This window comes from Salminus brasiliensis, chromosome 20 (genome assembly GCF_030463535.1).
Source record: "Salminus brasiliensis chromosome 20, fSalBra1.hap2, whole genome shotgun sequence".
NCBI lineage: Eukaryota > Metazoa > Chordata > Actinopteri > Characiformes > Bryconidae > Salminus > Salminus brasiliensis.
This window is the reverse complement of record NC_132897.1, coordinates 30,837,628-30,862,083: the sequence shown is the minus strand read 5'-3', so window position 1 is coordinate 30,862,083 and position 24,456 is coordinate 30,837,628. Positions and strand designations below refer to the sequence as shown.

Below are 24,456 nucleotides of genomic sequence, written 5' to 3'. Positions count from 1 at the left end.
GTAATATATCACCTGTAATATACATGTTTTAAACAGCATTTACATGCTGTTTACCAAATAAACAAACATATAAACACCATCAAATACAATAATACAATAAAATAATACAATAATAAATAAGCTGTACTCACCACATCTGAAACAGGGCTGAGGCCTTTCTGAACAATGGAAGCCTTAGCTACTGGCTGACTCACTGGCTGCAGAAGCTGATCACCCCGTGACCTTGTCCATTTCATCAGGAATCCAGTCTGCAGTCCACTCTCAAGGTCGCGAGTTGATCCTGTAGTCCTGAAATGAAAGCAGGACGTTGCAGTGAATATAACAAGTATATAAATATAACACATGAGATCCAGAGAAGAACAATACTTTTACCCCAATTTCTGAACCAATTAACCCACCCACTAACTAGAACTACAATACACGTGGAACTAGCAGTCGCCTCTTTTCGTACTGCCAGATCCAACAGGCGCCTTTGCCAGCCAGAATCACAATGGAGTGATAATGAGGAGAGATGGCCAATTTTGCTTTCTCAGACTCCGGCTGCTGATGGCGAAGCAGCATGGCCTGAGAATCCACTCTGCGCCCGAGAACAATACATTTTATGTATAATTTTGTTAAACAGCAGTCAGGAAATGCAAACCTTATGGCACACATTTAGAAAAAAATCACTTACCTTCTGAGAAAAGGCTGCAGGTCTCTTCTGTCTGCCACAAAGTTGAGGAGATATGTTGTATGGCTCATACTGAATCTTATCTGTAAAAAAAAAAAAAAAAAAAAGTAAAACCTTACAATGGCAGCAAAGAGTCGTTTCTATTCTTTTGGAGCTCAGGAATGACTTGAATGATTTGTCATAAGTAATTGTAAAAAAAAAAAAAATAGTGTAGTTATAAGGGCTTTTCACGATTGGAGTTATGGGTGTAGAGACCTGTATATGTTCTATCTTAATAGTGTTTGACTGCTTAGTAAACAAAATATAAACGTCATGGGTCACAGCAAGATCGCTTGACACCTTCGCCTCTGCACGGGCATCGTTATCCATCATGTTTTCCCTAATTGTCCCTAAGTTAGTAGATCCTCGCTTTCCATTTTACATTGCACTGTTGGATAACAGAGTCCATTGCAACCACACTCGAAAACAGAGCCCAAGAAGGCCCTCTGTTGCTGACTGACTGGACTAGTGTTGTGTTTCTCATCAAGTCACAGGCCAGAGAGCTAGTAAACCACAAGGAAACATTCACTGGATCTTACAAAAAGTGAATTGGACGCCTTTAACAAATTATATATTTTAAAATCATATGAAAATGAATTCTGTCCAATGAAAACAAATTCAGTTGCAGTAAATGTACTAATCTGCAGTACTCACTGCACGCCAGGAGACAATGAGGCAATCAGCTTATCGCAAGAATGTATATATACTGATGGTCTTGTTGTCGTGGTCACAACAGCTGGCCGATTGTGACATCCCAGTCAGCGGCTTCCCGTCATTTGATTCTATATGACATATTCTGTGCCAGAATACAAGCTGTATCCCATTCCACAGCACCTGCTAAGCCAAACCCTTATGTTCCCTACAGCACACAGGATGTGTTTATCCCCAGAAATAATGTAGAATATTACTTAAAATTTTCTTATGCTACTCAGCAGTGCCATCATATCTTCAATATATTCAAAGCATACAGAGATAATAGAAAGATAATTGCTAATAGGTGAGGCACTGCTTTGGCTGCTGCATAATGATGCACCACTGTTGAGTTCTGCAGCTGAAATTTTTATTTTGGAGTTATTATTTTATTGCGTTATTATTAAACGGAGCAGTTGCACCGTTAAATGTGGAACAGTAATTTGGAATAAGAAGTTGGAAAATAAGGTCTTGATCTAAGCTGAAAGAGAATCAAGGAGAGGTGTGAGAGCATTATAAGCCATATTAGATGTGTTCTTTATATTAACGATAAAGAGATAGATCTATTGTATCCCCAGATCCATAAGTTTCTTGGACAGTAACACAATGTTTGTAATATTGCCTCTGTACACCACCTAAAAAGAATTTTGAAATAAAGCAAAAAAGATGTGATTAAAGTACAGACTTTCAACTTTCCATACATAGTCATGTGAAAAAGTTAACGACACCCCATTTTTAAAAATATATTTAAACATTAAGACATTTGATCTCCTTAAAACAATATTAAGAGATGGAGGTAATATATCTGAACACACTAAACTGAAGAAATGTTTTTTTTTTTAAATGAATTGTAAAATGTAATTAATATAAGTACTATTTTCTTGTTCGAGAAGTTCAGCTGGGAGAAAGCTTCTCCCACTCCTCCATGCAGACTTCTTTCAGCTGTGTGACGTTTCAGCTTAAGTAACAGATGGTCTCCCATGTTCTCCAGCACTCTTCAGACCCAGTAAAGAATTCCTAATAGAATATATGTTGGAAAGCTGTCTGGTTCATGCCAAACAGGTCCTGAACTTTAGACTCCATTGGTCTAAATCATATTATTCCAGATGTCCAGGTCTTGGTCTAGGTGTTCTCTGGAAAATTTTAGTCTTGCACAGATGTTTTTATTGACAGCAAGAGTTTCCGCCTTGCACACCTCCCACAAAAATCCCCATGTGTGGTCTCTCTCTGATGGTAGAAGCTGTACTTTGAATTATTTTGCGGACAGTGAAACGGATGATTTCCGATTGTTCAGAGATCTTTATAAATCCCTTCGCAGACTCCTCTGTATCTACAACCTTCTTTCTGATGGCCTCAGAGAGCTCATTAGATGTCACCATGGTAAGAACTTACTCTGCAAAGCAAACAAAATGTCTGAGGTTTAAATAAGACAGGCTCCTCCAGAACGCTCTCTAATGAGGTTCTAATCATCTATAGCTGATCTGAAGTAGTAATAAATGTGGGGGGTGTCCCAACATTTTCACATTGCTGGACTGTTTTGTTTTGAGTTCATGTTTTGTTTCATTATGGAACTTTTTAGGCCTATGGTTCAGCAGCATGTCTGGAGAAAGAAGAAGGAACCATAAGCTGAAAATTAACATTTAAGAGCAAGGAAACCTGTTTTAAACAATATTTATTCCTTTATTTTTTTGTACAGATATAATATTCCAAAAGACAAGTCACTATAAAGTAACAGCATTGATATTTTGAAGAACATTCTGCTCGTATTGAAACTCTCTTTTTGTTCTACAGAGTGCTAGAAATGGGAGAGAGGATCAGGGAGTAAAGTGCATCAGGATTAGAGCGCCTTTTCTCGCGGTTCATTCGACATTCAGAATTACGTGCCCTTTGTTATGTCACTGGAACAGTTCAGAGATGCAAAAACGCACTATTGGCTTAAAGCAGACTTTTTCCTCTTTCCTCCTCCACTCTACATCTCTGTTAGATCGTTAACGGATAAGACCATCATCTCCATTATCCGTCAAACTATACTGGGTTTTTACAAAAAGAGCCGATACAAAATGATCTTATTTTAAACCGGTTTCGAAGAATGGCCAAGTTAAACGTTTTCAGATTGAGGACTACAGCAATAGCAGGTATCTTTAACCCATTAAATCATAGACACAAGCATATTTATATATTCTTAAACTGAGGATTGTGCCGTGTGGCATGGCAAACCAGTGGACAAACAAAAACAGTCTCACACACACACACACTACACACAGATGAACACACTTGTGCAATGTGTTACTGAAGGCGCGTGTGGTATTGCAGGTATTAAATAATGGGGAAAAGGAAGAGGGCAGGATTTAGAAAGTCTGGTCATCGTTGCAGGATTCGGTCCAGTGGCCAAACATCTCACAGATGTCGCAGTAAGGCCTCTCGTCATTGGGGCTGCCGTGGTACGTGGTGTGCGGTGGGGAGTCAGGCATCTGCTCCTGCGTGGGACAGTCCTCCGTGTCATGGAGGTCAAAGCAGTCACAGATGTCACAGAAAACGCGTGGCGGGGGTTTCTTTTTGGTTTTAGCTTCAGACAGACTGCAGACAGAAATGGCACGTTAGCAAATTTGAGTAAAGTGTCAAGTATTTTTTTTTGGTTTAGTGAAACGGGCAAATCAAAAAGGAATATAATTTTATATAAATCATAAATATAAAAAACACGGACATGTTTTTACAGTGTACGAGTTCAGAGATGAAGTGAAAACCAAGTTTCCTGTATACATACTCAGTTTTAACCTACAAATCAGTAATAATTTTTTTTGGTGTCATCAAAATCTTCATATGGTATAGAAAAGCAAAATAAAGAGCCTACCTGTCATGATTATCCATCTCACTGGCAGTATTGCCATTAAGCGCTGCCTCAGCCATCTTTTCCAGCTTAGTTTTCAGTTCCTCATTTTTGCGCTGCAGATCCACGATTACAGAGTTCAGGAATTCAATCTGCCTCACAAAGATACAGATTCATTAATGATAAGTCCACAACCAGTGCAAAGTAGTACAGCGTCTCTCACCAGTCCTGGGACAGAAGCAGCACTGAAAATAAAGCCAATAAGCAGGAAATTACACCCATACGCAAGGTGAGGGACACTGACGCTGAAGTTTCGGCTCATCCACTGAACTACACAGTTTTAAAGTTTTACACCACTCATAAGGACTGTCTAACAAGTATGGAGCACAACACTGATCACTGGTTATAACACCACATGGACATAAACCAATATTTAAGTGTGACTGGATCAGTAGCAAATTTTGTGCAATTGGACATTCATGTATTGTACAGTTTGGTTCAGGGCATATTTGTTGCATACTCTATGTTCTTTTTGGTCTCATTTATGATATATAATGGGGGAGGGGGGGTGAATAAGACGAGTTAATTTTTATTCTACAATCTACATTGGCACATTCAACAAACCTGGTTTATCTGGGTTATCTCCAAGCTCTCATCAAAAATAAAGAACACAATTACGGTCGGAAGTTTACATACACTCGTCATAGGCATGAATATTATGCCAATATTAAGGCAATATTAAAAAAAAAGATTTCTTTTAACTGTTTCTATAAGTGGACAACAGGCATCGTGTGTCAAAATAATACACCCATTTAGATATTTAATTAAGTGGTTTGGAAGTTCCAAAATGTTTCAACTTGCCAAGGCCTCTTAGCATCCTGTTGATCATGATCATGATTGACTACAGCGGGTAGCTTCTCCAAGCCAACATAAAAAAAAAAAAAAAGTTTTGTTGAACAGCAGTCATCGGACACATCACAATGGGAAAGTCCAAGAAATGAGAAAATCACTGAAAGCCTAACACTGCCATGACATTCACGTCCATGATGAGTGTATGTAAAATTCCAACCACATCCGTAAATTCCACAGATCAGTCTGAGAGGGACGCTCCCTTACATTTCTTCCTAGAATAATGCAATGACATGCATTACAGAAAACATACAGGGTTTTTAAAAAACAAAACACCTAAACAGAATTACATCTTCAAACCCAGCTGGTTTAGAACACCAATATACACATAACATACTCACTCTGTTACTTGACAGTTTGTGATTAACTTATTTACAGTATGGCAAATGTATTAAACATCGCTTTGATTTGAACAGGTAAACACAGCGCTGGACACAGACCAAAACTGAAAAAGCAGGGCTGCCAACTCTAATGCAACTCAGTGAGAGTACTGTTCCTCATTAAAGGGGTTTAGACGGTCAATGCTTCAAACAACCAATAAAGTATTTTGTGTAAATAACTACCAATTAGCTATTACTAAACTAACCTCTAAGGCTTTTGGTTTTTGTGAATAACGGACAGTTATTTCAGACTAAATACTCTTAAACTGCTATCAATACAAAGAATTTTGTCTAATACATTTAGGCGGAAAGGTTTATATTTAAATAGTTAATAGGTCTCAAGTTTACTTTAAGAAAGAAGTAATAACATACCATGTTAAAACCAGTTGGATTTTCTATCAGATTTAAATAATAATAATAATAATAATAATAATAATAATACAACAACAAAAAAAAAACAATGCAATATATTAATCTGCTCGCAAGCAGACAAATTTTGTAACTGCAGTTAGCTTAATCTATCTAGCTGTTGGTGAATGCAAGGTGTTTTTTTACACATTTGTTAGCTTGAAAATGTACAGCCCGTAGTCAATGCAGCCAAAACCTACTTTTCCCCTGCAATTTTACATGTTTGGAGTTCATTTATATTATAATCTGGAGTCATTTCCTTTGCAAAATGTACTATTCTAAGTAGCACCTGTAATAACTACATTACCACCACTCCCCATGAAAAAATAAAACATTAGGAACATTGCTTTCAACCTCAATTTTAGCAGGTCTCCCATTTTCTCAGCACATCTGAAGTCTGCAAGTCGATGATGAATGTGCAGAGACATGGCTTATTAGGAAGTGGGCAGGGAAGAAAACAGCCAAATCACTAAATTGCTACAAGGAGTATGTATGTGAAAATGTTTTTAAATAAAGTACATTTTTTTACAGGCTGTTTGGAACATGGTTCGTGCCAGTGAAACAGGTAAAGATGCTGCCAGAAACTTATTTTGGGGGGAGAAAAATATACATGAAATATAATAAAATGGGACCCTGCTCTAAAAACAATTGACAACAGCAGCAGAAAGACAGGAGAAAAAGGGGAAATCTCACTCTTGCTAAAAGTTGGCAGCCCTGAAGCAGTCAGAAAGAAACTGAAGCACATGCACAAATGAAGTGGATGAGACACTGTTACAAACCGCTGCCTGATTGAAGGAAGCATTGCCAACATCAAGGAGGAAGGGAGAAGGAGAAGAAGAAAGGAGGGACGAGAACAGGAAGAGACAAAACAGAGGATTAGAAAATTTAGGGACCCAGCTTCTCGCAGACAACCTAGAGTCCTCTGACAAATGGGGGGAAAAAAAAAATCCAAGCAATGGATAAAGTTCTGATGCAGAGAGTTGAAGGAAACGGTTTCACAGAAAATAAAATCAATGATATTTTGGTTAACTAAAACATGGATGATCAACCAAGACATGTTTTCCTTTGTTATATTATACTAAGTATATTAATTATACTTTGTTTTTTTGGTAACTGCAGTATGTCAGTTCTAACTTTATTATCGAACAGCTAAAGAGGACTTCCACAGATTGCTTTCTTTGGCCCAAACGGATTTCTGAAATAATCTCACTATTTCACTCATAACTCCATGTTGATTTGTAAGTAATTTTGTAGAAAGTTATTCAATACTAAAAATAGTGAGGGAATGAAAAATATGGTGAAAGGAATTTAGATATAAAACTAAGAGTATATATATATATATATATATATATATATATATATATATATATATATATATATATATATATATATATATATAAGTAAAGTGTGCAGTGCTGCTGTTTCACATTCCTAAACTTCTGCCTTAAGCTTTAAGTTTGTGTTTTACCTGCCAGTTCAAAACACCAGACCTGTGCCCTAAAGTGTGTAGTGCTATACTTCACATACCACTAGCAAAGTTCCTAAATTAACAGTGTCTTTAATTTTTAACAGACTTTTTAACAGTGTCTTTGGAAATATCTCAGCCCCTGCCTCTTACCAAGTCTGCACACCACTGCGATGTAGTACATATTAAAAATAAGTGTCTTAATACATCACATTACATCACATAAGGCTGTTCCATGGGTAAGAGGTTTTATTTTTAATATACTTTAAATGTATAGTACTTCTAGAGAAGTGAAGTGTGGATCTTTATTTTAATTGATTATTATATCATCTGCATCCTTTGTATTTTTTATCAACAAGTAGCTAAGTTACTGTTGCACTGACCCAAGACCTTTACAAGAAAATGACTTTGTGGCTTTCCTGTTGAATTTGGACATGTGTTGAGGTACACAGGTAAAAAAACAAACAAACAAAAACACTAAATACCTGACTCTCCGCTGTCTCCTTCACCTCCTTCAACTGGTCCACCGCAGAAGAACCTGCCAAAACAGGAATGCGTAATGTTAAAGTTATTAAACTGCCATTAAATTAGAATCAGTGTTTTTATATTACAATTCTTAATTACTTCTGACTTCTGAAGAACTAGATCTGCAACCCTTTTAAATTGCTTGCAGACCCAAATATTACTGTTAGGAATGATAATGTGAGGCAGTATTCTACAGTCTCACCGAAGCCTTCTCTTAAATCATTTTTTTAGCTATTTATTTTTCAAATGACAGCATTAAGTCAGCAGTTGTGTGGTGCTACTGCTGAACAAAACCGGGAAACCCTGTAATACAAAGCAATCTGACCTAGTTAACGGACACTGTATTATATCGGAAAGATATGTGAATGAATACCTGATGGGACGTCTCCAGGTTTGCCTGCTTGTGCCTCAGCTAAGCTTCTTTCCAGAGTGCACAATCGGTCCTGTAGCTGAACTTTATCACCCTCTAGAGACTTCACAGTGGACTGAAGTTTCTTTGCTGTAGCATTGTCCCCATGAAGCATCGATAACTACAACACATACATTTATGTAACTTTGATGTGCTAATAAACTACAAGAAATCCAATGCATTACTAAAGTATGCCATTTTCAATAGTACAAATTATTTGATCTGATGCAGTCTTTAAGGTTGATTAAGAAGAATCAATGTTCCTTTAGACAAAACTTCAGTGATTTTAACATGAAAATTCTACAGACATTCTACAGACACAAATTCAGGGGAAACTGCTGTGGAATTATTTAGTTGTAAATGCAATGCAAATTCCGGTCATGTCTCAAAACCCCTTATGAGGCCCCACATTTACTGAAAATGAAGCCAGTATAAAAAACATTGCTCTGTTGGCTCCATAATTATGCACAGGGCTTGGACCTTGGTGATCATACAATGATTAGAACTTTTTCCTCACCCACCATCACAAAGACATTAAAATTTACATAGAAATTTAAATATAAGACAAAAGGAACCAACAAGGCCCAGGGAAATGGGGCTCTATTTTCATGTTTGGATTTGATCAAAGTATTTCATGTTTGATCCAACTATTAAAAACCCTATCTGTGGGTTGGGCAAAAAATGAGTAGTTGCTGTGCTATGCTTGTAAAATCACTACAGAAAAGCAAGGGAATGTGGCCTGTAATGCAGAACTAATCATCCAACATCAGTACCCGACTTCACTAATGTTCTTGTGAATAAATAACAAATATGTTCCAACATCTAGTGTACAGCTTTTTCAGAAAAGTTAGTTAAGTTAATACAACTAATACTCTTGATTTCCAAAAAATGTGACAGACTTTCAGAAACTAAAATAAAGAAATAACACAATTATCTATATATACACACACACACAGGACCATACCTCGTTTCTTAAGGTTTCCAGTTCTCTGTCCTTTTCTAAGGTCAAGGCACTGTTTTTTTTAATAGATTGTTGGAGCGCCGCTTTCTCCTTGTCCATTTCACTTTTCAGAACATGCTCCCTGTTAACACGTAAAAAAGCAATGAAATAAAATAAGATGTACACAATTGAATTCAAACAACATGCAAATGTGTTTAAAGCCCTAGATTAAGTCAAATGCATTTTAAAGTAAAAAAAAGTAAGCTAAACATACAAAAACAAAACAAAAAAAACAACAATAAGATAATCAAATCAGCCTTCATGGAGTCATCCCTATACTAAAGTCATATTGCTGTATTAAACCATATAGCTTTCTACTCAATTCTCAAACCAGTCTACTTTTCTGCTAAGATACTTGAAATGAGAAGTGAAATTAACATGTGCCTCAATGCACTAAATCTGACAATCACTATGCAACACACAGACAAATCATTTTTGGTAGTAAATATTAAAAATGCAGTCTCACACAGTGGACAGAAAAAAGTGAGGAAAATGTTTAGTGTAGAGTATTACCATAACTCTAAACATGCAGTGACAACACAGTATTACAACATTCTGCTGAGTGAGTCCGTGAGCATCAGACTAGGCCAGAGTATTAGGGCAATGTAACTAATGTAAGGGGTGATGACTGTAGTGATTATTTTTAGATATCACCCAAGACTTTATCAAACACAAGACAGTGCTTAATACATATGAGAGTAATACTGCAAGTAGAACAACAGACAGCAGTGAACAAGCTCACAAAAAGCAAACAGTACAATGTGTGTAGTGCAATGTTTACAATTAAGAGATCTGCAGCAAAGCCTTAATTCGTTTGGGTAGTAAAGATAAAGTTTAAATTTATCTTGGACACGTCAAATAATTTCACTGACAGCACACTAAATTTTCACTGACTTTGGAGCCAGATGTTTCCACCATACTGAATACTACATACAATTTGATGATGGGATCATTTTTCAACTCAAAAAAAGAACAAGTTTGTAAATAGTGAATAGCTAATGAGAAGTGTACGTGAGCTAAAACTTTGTGGATTTTGTTCTTGGTATTAGTGTAAACATGGTAGAGAAGGTTTATAGTGAGTCGATTTAGTTGAAATTGAAGGGTGGGCTAGGTTTCTGATCGGGCCCTCATTTAGTATATGCTAAGGGTGAGATGTTTACAACAAACTGTAAACAGCTCAAATCCATGCGTTTGTAACAGAACTGGTAAGACAAGTAGTGAACAAATTTTATAATAAACAAAAAAATTCAAAGAATGAAAAATTGACAAGCAAAATGTCAAAGAAATATGCAAGAAATTCAAGTCTTTTTACAAAACAGTGTTTTTTGGGGTTTTTTACCCCACTAATTAAAAATAGCATTGACAACTGTCAGGTGTACTTGATCTGCTCATTAGCGCTTGAGTGCATGCGGTCATCAAGGCTTATTAAAATTTAGGGGTCACTCAATTTTTATGACGATAATATAATCTGTAAACTCTTCCTTTTTTAATTTCACGCAGTGATCAATCTTTTTTAGCCTATTTTGCCAACACTAGTGATCACATACAACAAAGGTCTGGGAGCACCTTGTAAACTTGGCTGACTAAAAGTAAAAGTTAATTTGTGGCGAGATGTCACTTGCACTCATCATGGACATGACCGTAAATATTGGATTTTCAATCGGTCATTGAACCATACTTTTTTTGGATCAGAATGAGTTGTAACATGCACAGTTAGTGGTCTTTGTGGCAAACAACTCCATGTCTGTTGATTTGGACCTTCTTTTCCTCCAGAAGGTGTTTGCTTTGTCCATGAGGTCAGCTGCAAACCTTTGTTGAGCCTAAAGCAGCCAATTTTGGAGCAGAGGATTCTGTTTTGCAGTTCATGGCACAGTAAAATCTGACACTGATGTTCTAGCAGCTTCCAGTTACATGGCAGGTCCTCTGAGGGTGGCAGCTGCGGTCGTCTTCCAGACCTTAGCTTCACTGGGCTCCTGTGATCTGGTCAATCGAATGAGTGCTGTCAAACAAATCCTTTTTGTGACCATATGTAAGGAACCAGTTGTAGTCGATCATGAACGCTAACAGCAAGTTAAGAGGGCTTGGTCATGAAGTTTTCAGGACCCCTAAATTAATAATCTTTGTGGGTGTATTGTATATTTTTATGTAACATTTTGCCCTGGGTTGATTCCATATAAAAGAATTATTAAGGGGTTAATATTGCCATGAAATCCTTATCCATGATCAATGCACGCCAAAACAGCATATTGATAAATGATGGCCCAGGTGTACAGTGGAGTGTGTTATGGTAAATCATGCATTGTTGACAAAAATGCACAGACCCCCACCTCTGGTCTATTTGGACACAGCAGTCCTGCCCAAACATAAATGTACATAAAAGGTCACATGAAGCAGAGTTCCTACAAAAAATGGAACATTTGATACCAATTAATGATGAGAACTGTTTGGTTTACTGCTTACTTAGTTGGGGAGACAACATTTTTTTTCCTCCCAAATAATTATGCCTTACATAAAAGTAGTTTTAGTTGTAATTGTTCTGTGTAAGCAGCCTACACAGCTCTGTTCCCAGGTCCTGCCATCTATGAATTATTCAGTTGAAGGTGGTGTGAGTGCAAATGTTATACCTTGCTCCATAAGACACAGAAGACCCACCTATTCCATGAATTCTTGGTAGAATTCTAGTAGAGTATTATGGTATCTATATGGACTTGTGTTTAGTAGTGTCTAAGCTTAGAGGTCACTTTGAATTTTTAGTCTATTTAAACTAGCTGAGGCTATTCTTGGGTAAATGGCAAAACACTTTTGTAAGTCGCTCTGGATAAGAGCATCTGCTAAATGCCGCAAATGTAATAAGCAGAGTTAACGAACAGATGGACTCAATATACGTTCCATGTGGCTTGATCTAAATGAACGCACCAACCTAATAACACCTATACAATAGTCGAAAAAGCCTGGCAAACAGTGCCAAATTTGTACTACTAGTACTATTTGTACTACAATATGATCACCATAACATTGTCCAAGTAGCATGGCTTGAGTATGCACCCAAGATTATGTTAATATTAAGTTTTAAGATGTAGTCTCTTGTTTTTTAAAACAGCCAAAGCGCAAGAAGCCAAATTAGAACCATGCAAAGCATGTTTTTGGTGAACACAGCAAGAAAAAAGTAGTATGCTCAACCAGAGAGTTTCTAAAAAAACATTTAAGCACTACATTACCAATGAATATAAGACCTGCATATAAAAACAATAAATAATCCTTGGCCTCACCTCTTTTCCATGTCCTTCAACTGAACCTGGAGGCTTTCCCACTCCTTCTTGAGCTACAAGGAGAAAATAACTGATGAGGGGAGGCCTATGGTGGTACATTTTTCACTCAACTGTGCGTTTATTTGACAAAGATTTAGCTTCAACTTGCACACAATCACAGTTGGTCGTATCAGAGACTCTCAAAATGTATCAAATTACAGAAGGAAAAAAGTATATATTACTATTAATATTAGTATTATTGTGTATAGTAGTAGTAGTAAAAGCAGAAGTAATTATGTACATAAATTACTCAATTACTTATTAATTATTACTCTGTAAGAAGATTATCATAGACTGACAGTGATGAAGCTCTAACTCTGGTGCAATTACAAACACATATTAAGCACAAATCACAAAACTGATTTAAAATAAATATGTATGAGTAGAGCATGGATAGGTCAGCTGGTGTTAAGGGTAAAGACATATTTCTATTCAAGTGTGCTTTAACAAGACTGTTGTTTGTTCACAAGAGATTGAGCTAGGGCTGGGTGATATGATAGATAACACTAGATCACAATATTTAAAGATATTGATCACAATATATGTAATCACACACTAAAAACATCAGTAGCAACAGATTCTTAAAAACTACTTTTCACATTCTCTCCTATACGGAGTATAGTGATTTTTATTCAACATCTGCTGCTCTTCATCTAATTAAACCAGTCTAATCACACTGTTTGTAATGAAACCTGCAGCTTATCAGTGTTTATCAAGCACAAACAATATCCTCGCTATGCCAAGAAAAGCATATTTTGAATCACATTATGTGCAAATTCATTACAATATGATAAAATATTGTATCTATTTTCAGCCCATTAAACATGCTGGGTAAATACAACACCAAGATAATGTGGAAAAAGGGAAAGTGTTTAGTTGCCATACTTTTTGGTGGTTGTCATTCTCTTCTTGGCTGCTTGAAAGTTCATTAACTAGCTTTGTCTTTTCCTTTGTTATAGTTTCAATGGTCAGAGTGTTTTCAGTTGCTGCCCTTTTCAGCTCCTCACTAAGAGAAAGAGACACAAACATTCATAAGGAGGCACAAAGAAACAAGACGAAGAGTGGACAAAGGGTAAGAAGCTAGTATTTGGTAGTATTGATAATATTACCGCAATGTAACTGTTGTGCTTATTAGCTTATTTGCATGTGCAAATCGTTTCCAATTATACCAAGTAAATGAAAAGTCCCCAAAACCCAACAATCAAAATTAAAACTAAAAGCTCTATAATTTAAATAAAACAGTTTCAAAAAAGGAAGCGGGGAGTAAAGTTATGGGAATATGGTGTTCTGGTGGATCTACACTAAATGGACAAAAGTATTGGGACACAATTCTTAAATCACTGAATTCAGGGGTTTCGTGTTTAAAAAAAAAAGGAAAAGAAAAAGCACCTAGCCATTTACACCTATTAGTGTAAGAAATGGTGGTTCTAAAGAGCTCAATGAATTAACTGATTGTGAGTGGTAATATTAAAAAGTTGAAGCATTTTAGAACCACCAGTGTCAGACCATGTAAGGTTCCAAGCCTGCTGTAAAACAGGGGGTACCAGCTCCATATTAATGTCTATGGGTTTAGAATGGGATACCATAAAAGCTCTTGTAGGTGTAATGTGTAGGTGTTGCAATACTTTTGCACATATATTGTATATTACCCCATCAAAAATACTGAAACACAATACGGTTTCATTTTAAAACAGTTTAATTGAATAGGAGCTTGAGTGCATATGTGCTATTATTGTGAGCAGGTTTTTATTCAACTCAGCCCACTCTGGCCCTTCTGCTGAAAGAGATCACATAGCCAAGACCTGCAGAGCACACATACAACCTTTTTTTTAACACAGAGGAAAACAGTATATTTTGTCCTTAAGTCATGACCAAGAAACTATTTTATATGGCTAGTAATTAGATCGGCATTTCTTACAAACAACAAATCAACAAACCAAACAAACAAATACTCACATTTCTTTACAAAGACTGCTAATCCTTTCATTCTCAGAGCTCAGATGTTCTTTGGATTTTTTCAGCTCGTCTTCATACAGAGAGTTCTTTTCTGCCAGGCTCTTCAGCTGTGAATGAGACACAAATTAGACTCAATTCAGCTCAAACTCACTCCATTGGTAATTAAGGACAATATATGGATTTATCTGCTGTGCCACTAGTTTTTAAATACATTATGTATTTTTTTGTTATGTATTTTTGTTGGTTTATGATTGACGTCCCTGTTTCAGTGCACTGTAATATCAGATAAAGAGAGAACACACAATGTGGCATGTGTGTCGGTGCCGAAATGAGTAGTACTGGAATAGTTGCATCCAAAACACTAACATATTGCATTACTCATTACATCAGTTAAACTTTAAGTTAGTTTCCAAGATTATTAATAATACAGGGGCCACAGTGGTTTAAAACCAAACACTCATGAAACCCCTTACCTTTTTTGGCTTTGGCATTTGCTGCAGAAATTTTACTACATACACAATTTGTGACTACAAATAACATGACCTGGGCGAGACTCCGCTGGTGTGATTTTATTTGGATTCCAGTTTCCTCCCTTCCACCCTGGCTAGCCCCTTACCTGGCTCTGCATGTCTTGTTTGGTGTTTTTAAACTCCTGGATTAAAGCCTCTGCCTCCAATTTCTCCTTCTGCAATGCAAGCTTTTCCTGGGTCAATCTCTCTAAGGCCTGGGAGGTCTGCCCAGCACTCTCTGCAGCCTAGAACAGATTGAGATAGAGGCAAAAGTTAGTCCCATTCAAAAGAAAAACCAGGAACCTGTTCAACACTCAGGGTGCAGAGAGTTGGTACACCCTGCACTTGCATGCCTAGAGAAGAAACCTGAACATTTGAAGCAATGCCATTTTTGCAGCTGCATCAATTCAGATTTCAACCTGCTACTCAAGCCAAGCTGACAACCAATTATTTAACCATCCAATAAGAAGATTCTACATGCTAGCAGCATTTCTACAGCAGAAAATTATTCATGCCTTTAGAATGTGGCAGAACAGAAGTGAATCGAATTGTTTTCATCTTTTATTCTACAAAGCTTAAGTAGAGGGGGAAAAAATGGTCCTTAGTGTTTAGTCATTCAATGAATCATGCATAATTCTTGGCTGGTACAAAAAAAAAAAAATCTAATTACTGTAAGCATAGGAAATGGTAAGAGAAGAAATTATCTGAACAACAAAATGCAGGCTAGGATTTTACAAATTTTATCTATTGAATATTGAAAAGAACCGTACACAAATAATCTGGATACACTGCTGAAATGTTAACCAGCACAATCGTCAGCTTTTATGTTTCATATTCATGTTGTTAGTTTACTTTGGTGAGAAAGTACCCTTTAACTTTTAGTGACAAAACCCAACATTCCATTTGTTAAAAACAAAAGGAAACAGAAACCCTGAGAAATTGAAGTAAATTAATGTGGTTAGCAATGTATATAAGAAGAAACAATGAAGGTGAGATTGGCATAGAAAGGAAAACAAGCATGTTAGCGTGCAGAAAGCAATTCAGCGCTACATCTAGAAGCTGGGTGATTGTTAGTAAGTCGTCGGAGGTTTGTTAGTTGCAGAATACCTCAAGCTGCTTTGATAGAGCACTTTTATTTTGGGCCTCAAGTTGCATCACCATAGAGCTGATTTCTTCCTTTTCACTCCGCAGAGCATCCCTCTCAGCTTGCACTGTGGCCAGACAGGAAGCTCCCTCATTCTGGGCCTTGGACAAAAGGGTCACTTGCATTTCTGCAGCTTTTTGTTTCTCCTCCAAGTTAACATTGGCATCTTGCAGGTTCTGTAGTTGTTCTTCTAAATGAAGCTGTGATACTTTCATTTCTTCTACCTTTGTCAGATAGTCAGAGCACTTCTTGTCACTGGTGTCCAGGCTTTGACGAAGAGACGACACCTCTTGCTCCAGAGAAGATTTTAAAGCTTGAAGATCACCCTTTTCCTTAGCAAGGCAAGCTGTTTTTTTCTCCAGTTCGTCAATTTTGGAAGTAAGCAAGTCTTTTGCAACAACCATATCGGATCTAGCTTCATCATTTTTTTCCTCTTGGGCTTTTAAAATCTCAATTTCTTTAGCAAGCCAAGTTTTCTCTTCTCTGACTTTTTGGAGTACAGAGAAGAACTCCTCGACGTTCTGAATACAAGAAGCTGAACTCTGAATGTCCTGAACCTGCAAATTTGTCTCAGAGCACAGTTCTTTAACCAAGTTCCTTAACTGTTGTACTTTGTCGAACAGCAATTGTTGCTCCATCAGTGCCTTCTCCTTTTTGTTTCTGGAAGACTCAATTTCAGCCTTTAACTTGGACTGTATCTCCAAGAGGCCTGCTTTTTCATTGTCATACTCAGTTATTCTTTTCATAAGTTTCTCAACCTCATTAGAAAGGTTTTCCTTAACAGCAACTAACTCTTTCTTATCGTTGTCCAGAGTTTGCTGAAAAGCTTCTAGGCAATTCTTGGCTTCCGAGAGAGATTTGTTCTCACCTGATAGGTATTCAGCTTTCTGAAGCAGATCACTGTTTGTCTGTCTAAGCACCTCAATGACATTGTTTAATTCTGTGTGTTGAGACAGAAGGGATGTTTTATCATTTGCAAAGGTGTCCTTATTTTGGGCAAGCTCCTGTTTCATATGATCCAAGCTGAGCTGCAATTTCTGTTTTTCCTCAGTTAGGCTGATGTTGGCCTTCTCTAGACACTCAGTCTCAGAATTCTTCTTCTCCAAAAGATCCTGTAAACTGACATTTTCCTGTGACAATTTTATCTTCTCTGTGCCCATGGTCTCCTGTAACTGCTTCATTTTCTCTAGATCTGATTCCAGATTGGTTCTCTCATTAATTAGGTTTGCATTTGCCATCAGAGAGTTTTTTAGCTCGTCCTTGATACTACACAACTCTGATGCTACTTGCTTGTGCTCTGCCACAAGGGATGCCTTCTCGGACATTTCTTTTTCATACTTGTTCTTCAAGTCGCATATTTGTTGTTCCAAATGTTCCTGTTCACATTTTTGCTTCTCAAGCGCAGACTTCAGGCATTGTGTGTCTTCTTGAAAGGTTTGAAGGGTTCTCTCAGTCTCAGAGACTTTCTCATTAAGAATTTGTTTCTCTTGAGCAAAAACTTCAGAGTCAAGCTGAATTTTCTTATTGACGGCTTCGGTCTCTTCTGTACTGAGGCGTAGTTTTTCAACAAGAGCCTCTACTTCTTTAGAAAGCTCCTGCTTCTCAGATTGCATCTTCCTCTGGGTTTCCAACAGGTTTTCCTTTTCTTGCATTAGCACAAGTCTTTCAGAATCTGTCATTTCCCTACTTATCTTGATTTCCTCAAGCATTCTGGCAAAGCTCTCCTTGGATGCTTGAAGCTCAGCATTATCCTTGCCAGACTTTTGTAACGCTGCCTTAGTGGCTTGAAGCTGCTTCTGAAGGTCTTCCTTTTCAGCTTCCAGAGACTCTTTATCTGAAACGGTGGAGTTGAGATTTGCCAAAACCTTTGCATTCTCACTGCGGAGAAATTCAGCTTCAGCTTGCAACTTAGAATTCTGGGCGGAGAGATCCACTTTCTCAGACTGTAGTACTGACTGCAGCTCTGTGTTCTTTGTATTGAGAGATGTAACGGACTGGAGTTCCTCCTGACAGCATCCAAGTTCTTCCTGTAACCTGTCCCTATCCTCACAGACCTTTGTGTATTTTTGGGCTAGCTCTGTACTATGCGTCTCTTGATTCCGGAGCTCTTGCTCATGCTTCAAAATTACATCTTGCCTCTCTTCATTACTCTTTTCAAGCTCTTTAATTTGGAGTAAGTGCTTTGCTTCAGAACCCTTTAGAACAGTATTGTCAGCTTTTGTTTCTTCCAAGATTTTCATTAACTCCTGCAACTCCTTGGAAAGTTGTTCTTTCTCAGTGTCAACTGCCAACTTCTCCTCATGTAGTCGCTGGCTGGTGGAACGTAATTCCTTTAGATCAATGCTTAGTTGTTCATTAAGTGCTGCCAGTTCTTTATTTTTTGATGATAGATCTGTCTGCTCCTCTTCGAGACTGGACATCTTCGCTTGAGACGCTGACATTTGCTTCTCCACATCTTCCTTCTGAGCATGAAGAACATCCTTTTCCTTAGAGAGATGTTCAGACAATAACTTTAAATCCTCAACCTCAGAAGCAAGCTTCTCAGCCCCTTGCACGGAGAAAGCCAATTCAGCAGTGAGCGACTGAATAAGAGGGGGAAAAAAACAATAGCAGGGTTATGTTGAAAAAAAATACGTAAACACACCCATGCAAAAAAAAGTAGGCAAACAGAACAAGGAAAATGAAAGACCATCAAACAAACAAAAACAAAAAGCTAAGGGGGTATGTAAATTGTGCAGATTAGATGCATGGAAACAAACTTTCTTGGGTAAGAACCAACACCACATTCACCTACCTATGACATTTTGACTAAAATGGAAGTCGCTGGAACTTGGATAAGAGCATCAGCCAAATGTAATCATTCTAAACGTAAAGACTTTGTTGCAAATAATGCATATAATTCTCCTGTGTACTTGGTTTTGGAAATGGGCAAAATTGTGAGTTCATGGCTGCTATTTGACACAATCAGGATGTAGGACTATAGTTACTGAAGAAATAAATACACACTGCTCAAAAAAATAAAGGGAACACTCAAATAAATTCTAGATCTGAATGAATGAAATATTCTCATTGAATACTTTGTTCTGTACAAAGTTGAATGTGCCGACAACAAAAATCACATAAAAATCACCAATGGAAATCAAATTTATTAACCAATGGAGGTCTGGATTTGGAGTCACACAAAGTTAAAGCGGAAAAACACACTACAGGCTGATCCAACTTTGATGTAATGTCCTTAAAACAAGTCAAAATGATGCTCAGTATTGTGTGTGGCCTCCACGTGCCTGTATGACCTCCCTACAACGCCTGGGCATGCTCCTGATGAGGTGGCGGATGGTCTCCTGAGGGATCTCCTCCCAGACCTGGACTAAAGCATCCGTCAACTCCTGGACAGTCTGTGGTGCAACGTGACATCGGTGGATGGAGCGAGACATGTCCCAGATGTGCTCAATCGGATTCAGGTCTGGGAAACGGGCGGGCCAGTCCATAGCTTAAATGCCTTAATCTTGCAGGAACTGCTGACACACTCCAGCCACATGAGGTCTAGCATTGTCCTGCATTAGGAGGAGCCCAGGGCCAACCACACCAGCATATGGTCTCACAAGGGTTCTGAGGATCTCATCTCGGTACCTAAAGGCTACCTCTGGCGAGCACATGGAGGGCTGTGCTCTCCACACTATTACTGACCCACTGCCAAACCGGTCATGCTGAAGGATGTTGCAGGCAGCAGATCGCTCTCCACGGCGTCTCCAGACTGTGCTCAGTGTGAACCTGCCTTCATCTGTGAAGAGCACAGGGCGCCAGTGGCGAATTTGCCAATCCTGGTGTTCTCTGGAAATGCCAAGCGTCCTGCACGGTGTTGGGCTGTGAGCACAACCCCCATCTGTGGATGTCGGGCCCTCATACCATCCTCATGGAGTCGGTTTCTAACCGTTTGTGCAGACACATGCACATTTGTGGCCTGCTGGAGGTCATTTTGCAGGGCTCTGGCAGTGCTCCTCTTGTTCCTCCTTGCACAAAGGCGGAGGTAGCGGTCTTGCTGCTGGGTTGTTGCCCTCCTACGGCCTCCTCCATGTCTCCTGGTGTACTTGCCTGTCTCCTGGTAGAGCCTCCAGCCTCTGGACACTACGCTGACAGACACAGCAAACCTTCTTGCCACAGCTCACATTGATGTGCCATCCTGGATGAGCTGCACTACCTGAGCCACTTGTGTGGGTTGTAGAGTCCGTCTCATGCTACTACAAGTGTGAAAGCCAACATTCAAAAGTGATCAAAACATCAGCCAGAAAGCATAGGTACTGAGAAGTGGTCTGTGGTCCCCACCTGCATTGAGTGTGTCTTGCTAATTGACAATTTCCACCTGTTGTCTATTCCATTTGCACAACAGCATGTGAAATTGATTGCCAATCAGTGTTGCTTCCTAAGTGGACAGTTTGATTTCACAGAAGTGTGATTTACTTGGAGTTATATTGTTTTGTTTAAGTGTTCCCTTTATTTTTTTAAGCAGTGTATTTAAAGCCTAACTGTGAGTGTGTATGTGTTATATAGCCATAGCATTGACATCACCGACAGGCAAAGTGAAAAACATTTTCTCTATTTACAGTGGCCGCTGTCAAGGGGTGGGGCATATTAGACAGAAAGTGAACAGTAAGTTCTTGAAATTGATGTGTTGGAAGCAGGACAAATGGGCAAGCACAATAATCTGAGCCACTCTGACAAGGGCCAAATTGTGATGGCTAGATGACTGGGTCAGAGCGTCTTCAAATGGAAAGTCATGTGGGGTGTTCCCGGGTGTGCAGTGGATAATACCTACCAAAAGTGGATTAAGAAAGCAACAACCTGTGTGTTTGTGTTTTTTTGTTTTTTTGGACATCACAAGATCACTTGGGGTGATACTGCTAGACAAATGCGAAACACAACACAAAGAGTAGAAGGGTTTTTTTGATTAGTGAAATTACCATTAGTAATTGCCATTTACTCTACCTAAGGAAAATGCAGAACACCTTTTTTGGGGGAAAAAAGACCCATGTTAAATTTTAAAAACATTTTCCTTGATTGTATTTAAAAGGTTAACCTGTCTTTTTGATTGTCAATAATCTATGGGTTAAAATGTAAGTTCAATATTAAACCCAACACATTTACAAACAGCTAACGTTTAGCAAATACAGAATATCTAATATAAAAGTGCTTAAAGTCAGTTGAAAAAAGGACAAAATAAAAGATTTGGACTTAAGTGGACCGATCAGTTTTTTATGAATATCCCCAAATGGATTTTTAAACACTATGAAAATTATAATCAACTCTAACGGCTGCTGTTCATCAAGCAAAAGGCAGTAACCTTTGAGATCTTCCTCACTGCTAGTGCTGAAAGTATAGCCGCATTGGTTATTGGTTATACTAGGTTTCATCAACGATTCAGGAGGGTAAACGACCTGTCTCACTTTTTTATAAGCGTATATAAGTGTATATATACACACATTTTATATATCAAAATCATGGCTAGACACAGTTTTTCATTATTTTCCTTAGAAGGAAAAAAACAAAAACAAAAAAAAAATTCCAACTTTGATTCACAATGACCTTGTTAACAATATATCATTGCCCCGAAAACTGAATTTATCAGTCAGTACTATGACTCTAGCCCACTGTTTGAGTTACTGCAATTAAACTTTCATACCTCTCAGATCTATTTTTCTATTATTTTGTTATGATTTTCATCTCCTTACCTCAACCTTTTCTTTCAAGGTCACCAACTCTTCCGCCTCTTTTTTGAGCTTTTGGCACATGTCTTCAGACACACACAGCTGCTGTTGTGCTGTTTCAACCTGACTGCGTAGCTCTTGTATCTCCTTCGAGTGTAGCTCTAAGGCACTGGCAAGTGCTTTCTCTCCAGAGACCTGGGTTTCTTGAACTTTAGCTTGAGTCTCCTCAATGTTTGTTTCCTGCACAACAATGCAAAAAAAAGAAGGAAGATCATTCTCACTATCTTGAACTCCTGATACGACGCAGCAGTTCTCTTAGGCTTCTGGACATTGGTGACTGGATGACTGACACTCAGCAGAAATGACGCCGTCTAAATTTTACTATTTTAGATCATTACAAATCTACTTTAGTATTTCTAATTTTCTGTTCATACCAATTGTTTGATCTTTGCCTGAAGATTGGAAATCTCTTCTTGATGTCTCTCGGAGGCGTTATTTATCTCCTGCTTAGCTCGGGCCTGCTCGTGACGCCTACTCTCCTCAGAACGAGCAACCAATTCCTTCTGCTCTGAAACTTGATTCTGGAGTTCCTCAAGCCTCCTGCAAATAGAAATACCAGGGAACAGGCTTAAAAAGAATCGTCTAGAGAAGAAACTGACAAAAATGTATTTCAGACATGAAAGAACAACTTCAGCTTTAGTATAAAACCAAATTAAACTAGTGCCAAATGACCCTGACCCCATCACCCGTGTTCCTAAGCATAAATCATGACGGTTTTCAGCTGTCCAGCTTTTGTAAGTCTGTGACCACTTCAGTCTTATCTTAGCTTTGTGGCTGGTGGAAGGGGAACCTGACGTGGCACCAACAATCATGCCATGCTCATAATCAGTGATCACATATTCCCAATTCTAATGGTTGATGTGAACAATACCTGAAGCTGCTGGCCCATATCTGCTTGGTTTTATGCGCTGTACTGTTGCCACATAATTGACAGAGTAGGATAATAGCAAAATTGAGGAGGTGTACATGTGTCCCTAATTAAGTGCTCAGTTAGTGTGCATAAATAAAAATTGTTTAATTTCAACCCCAATATGATAATATAAGACAATGCGTATATATATTTTATACATAAGCTGTACCTCTCTTTTTGATTGAGATCTTCCATCATCTTAGTCAGCTGAGCAGAGTTGTCTCCAGAAGACTTTAGAAGGTCACTTATATCATTTTCAAGCTTGGCCTTATCTTTAGTAAGCTGTTCAAGTCTTTCTTCACCTGCTTTCAACTTTGTCTCCAGACCTAAAAAGAAACAAATAGGAAAAGCATTATACAGAGATGTTAGCTTAGTACAATGGTCACAACTGCTACACTAAGTAAAAATGAATCAATTACAAAGATTCATGAATGCAAATGAATCAAACTGTGTTCATGATGAATCGGCTTGGTGATTAATTTGTAACATGAATGATAATCAAGGTATCCACAATCTTTATAAAGCCATTAGCATTGAAACTGAATTTGACACTCAAGTGTGTTACTTCCTGCATTCTACATCAATCCATACTTTGTCTGACATTCTGACTATTTTTTCTGTAAAATCCAATTATAACTGTGGTGATTTTAGCATTAACTTTATTCATATTTAATAGAAGAATCTAGAAGAAACTTTTTTTTAAGAATTTTCAAAAGATTTCAATTGTTTCTGTTATTGATATAAGTAAAGTTGATCATCGGCATAGAGGCTAATTTTATGTTCCATGTTTGGTGTTTCTATGCCTTTTATATAGCTGTTTTGACGTATTGCTGTTAGTGGTTTGAAAAAAAGTAAGGAGAAAGAGGAGAGCAGCTAATTTCAAATTCCATCAAGAAATTATTTAGAGATGAACATAAGTCATGTTCAGTATTAAGAATTGGTTTTGTCTGTTTTGGTGTTTAAAACCAATTTCCCAACTAATGGGACAATTCACAGCTGACAACTCATTTGATTAGCAAAATAAAATTGGAAATCATCTTAAAACACTTACCAGACAGCTGGACTTTGAGCATTTCTGCTTCAGTGGAAAGAGATGTGCACTGACCCTCTTTCTTGCTGAGAGACTCCTGTAACTCTGAGAAAATAAAGAAAACCAAAGATAAGAGGGAATCTGCAGAATAAAAATGTTTTTAGGCAGCGGAAGGAAACAAACCTAGGCAGTATAGGCACATTATTTAAAACAATAACCCAATTAAATAAGACTTATTTAAATAGCTCAACACAACTGTTTAGTACTTAGCAGAGAATGGACCCAATGCAATTGTGATGCATAGCCAGACACCAGCGTTCCTGAGGAATCTTAGTCCATTTTTCGTGAGCAATGGCCTCCAGTTCACTCTATTCTTGGGTTTGCTGCTGAGACCGCTTTCAAATCTCACAAAAAAATTGATGCCGTTAAAGTCAGGCGATTGTGACAACCTCTGCAGAAACTTCCAGGACTTCTTTTGAAACCAAGCCTCGGCAGCCTTTGAGGTATGCTTAGGA

The 24,456-nt window shown here is 38.0% G+C and overlaps 2 protein-coding genes across 6 annotated transcripts in view; one reads left to right on the top strand and one right to left on the bottom strand.

Annotated features, from left to right (window-relative positions):
• The window catches only part of gtf2h3 (general transcription factor IIH, polypeptide 3), a 161,960-nt gene that overhangs the window by 26,665 nt on the left and 110,839 nt on the right, over window positions 1-24,456 (top strand). The window lies entirely within an intron of this gene.
• Window positions 3,059-24,456, bottom strand: part of clip1a (CAP-GLY domain containing linker protein 1a) — a 39,739-nt gene continuing 18,341 nt past the window's right edge. For 3 of the 5 annotated variants that reach the window (XM_072664935.1, XM_072664937.1, XM_072664936.1), the window contains 14 exons: window positions 23,963-24,046; window positions 23,081-23,237; window positions 22,376-22,541; window positions 21,966-22,181; window positions 16,203-18,821; window positions 15,203-15,340; window positions 14,587-14,693; window positions 13,516-13,636; window positions 12,592-12,644; window positions 9,287-9,404; window positions 8,287-8,443; window positions 7,874-7,926; window positions 4,251-4,378; window positions 3,059-3,976 (listed from right to left, as the gene is read on the bottom strand). In XM_072664935.1, coding sequence (XP_072521036.1) covers window positions 3,748-3,976; window positions 4,251-4,378; window positions 7,874-7,926; window positions 8,287-8,443; window positions 9,287-9,404; window positions 12,592-12,644; window positions 13,516-13,636; window positions 14,587-14,693; window positions 15,203-15,340; window positions 16,203-18,821; window positions 21,966-22,181; window positions 22,376-22,541; window positions 23,081-23,237; window positions 23,963-24,046 — 4,346 coding nt within the window. In that variant the 3' untranslated portion in view covers window positions 3,059-3,747. Of the gene's footprint in view, window positions 3,977-4,250; window positions 6,709-7,873; window positions 7,927-8,286; window positions 8,444-9,286; window positions 9,405-12,591; window positions 12,645-13,515; window positions 13,637-14,586; window positions 14,694-15,202; window positions 15,341-16,202; window positions 18,822-21,965; window positions 22,182-22,375; window positions 22,542-23,080; window positions 23,238-23,962; window positions 24,047-24,456 lie in introns of those variants that run through there. The other 2 variants (XM_072664939.1, XM_072664938.1) reach the window with 2 other exon arrangements.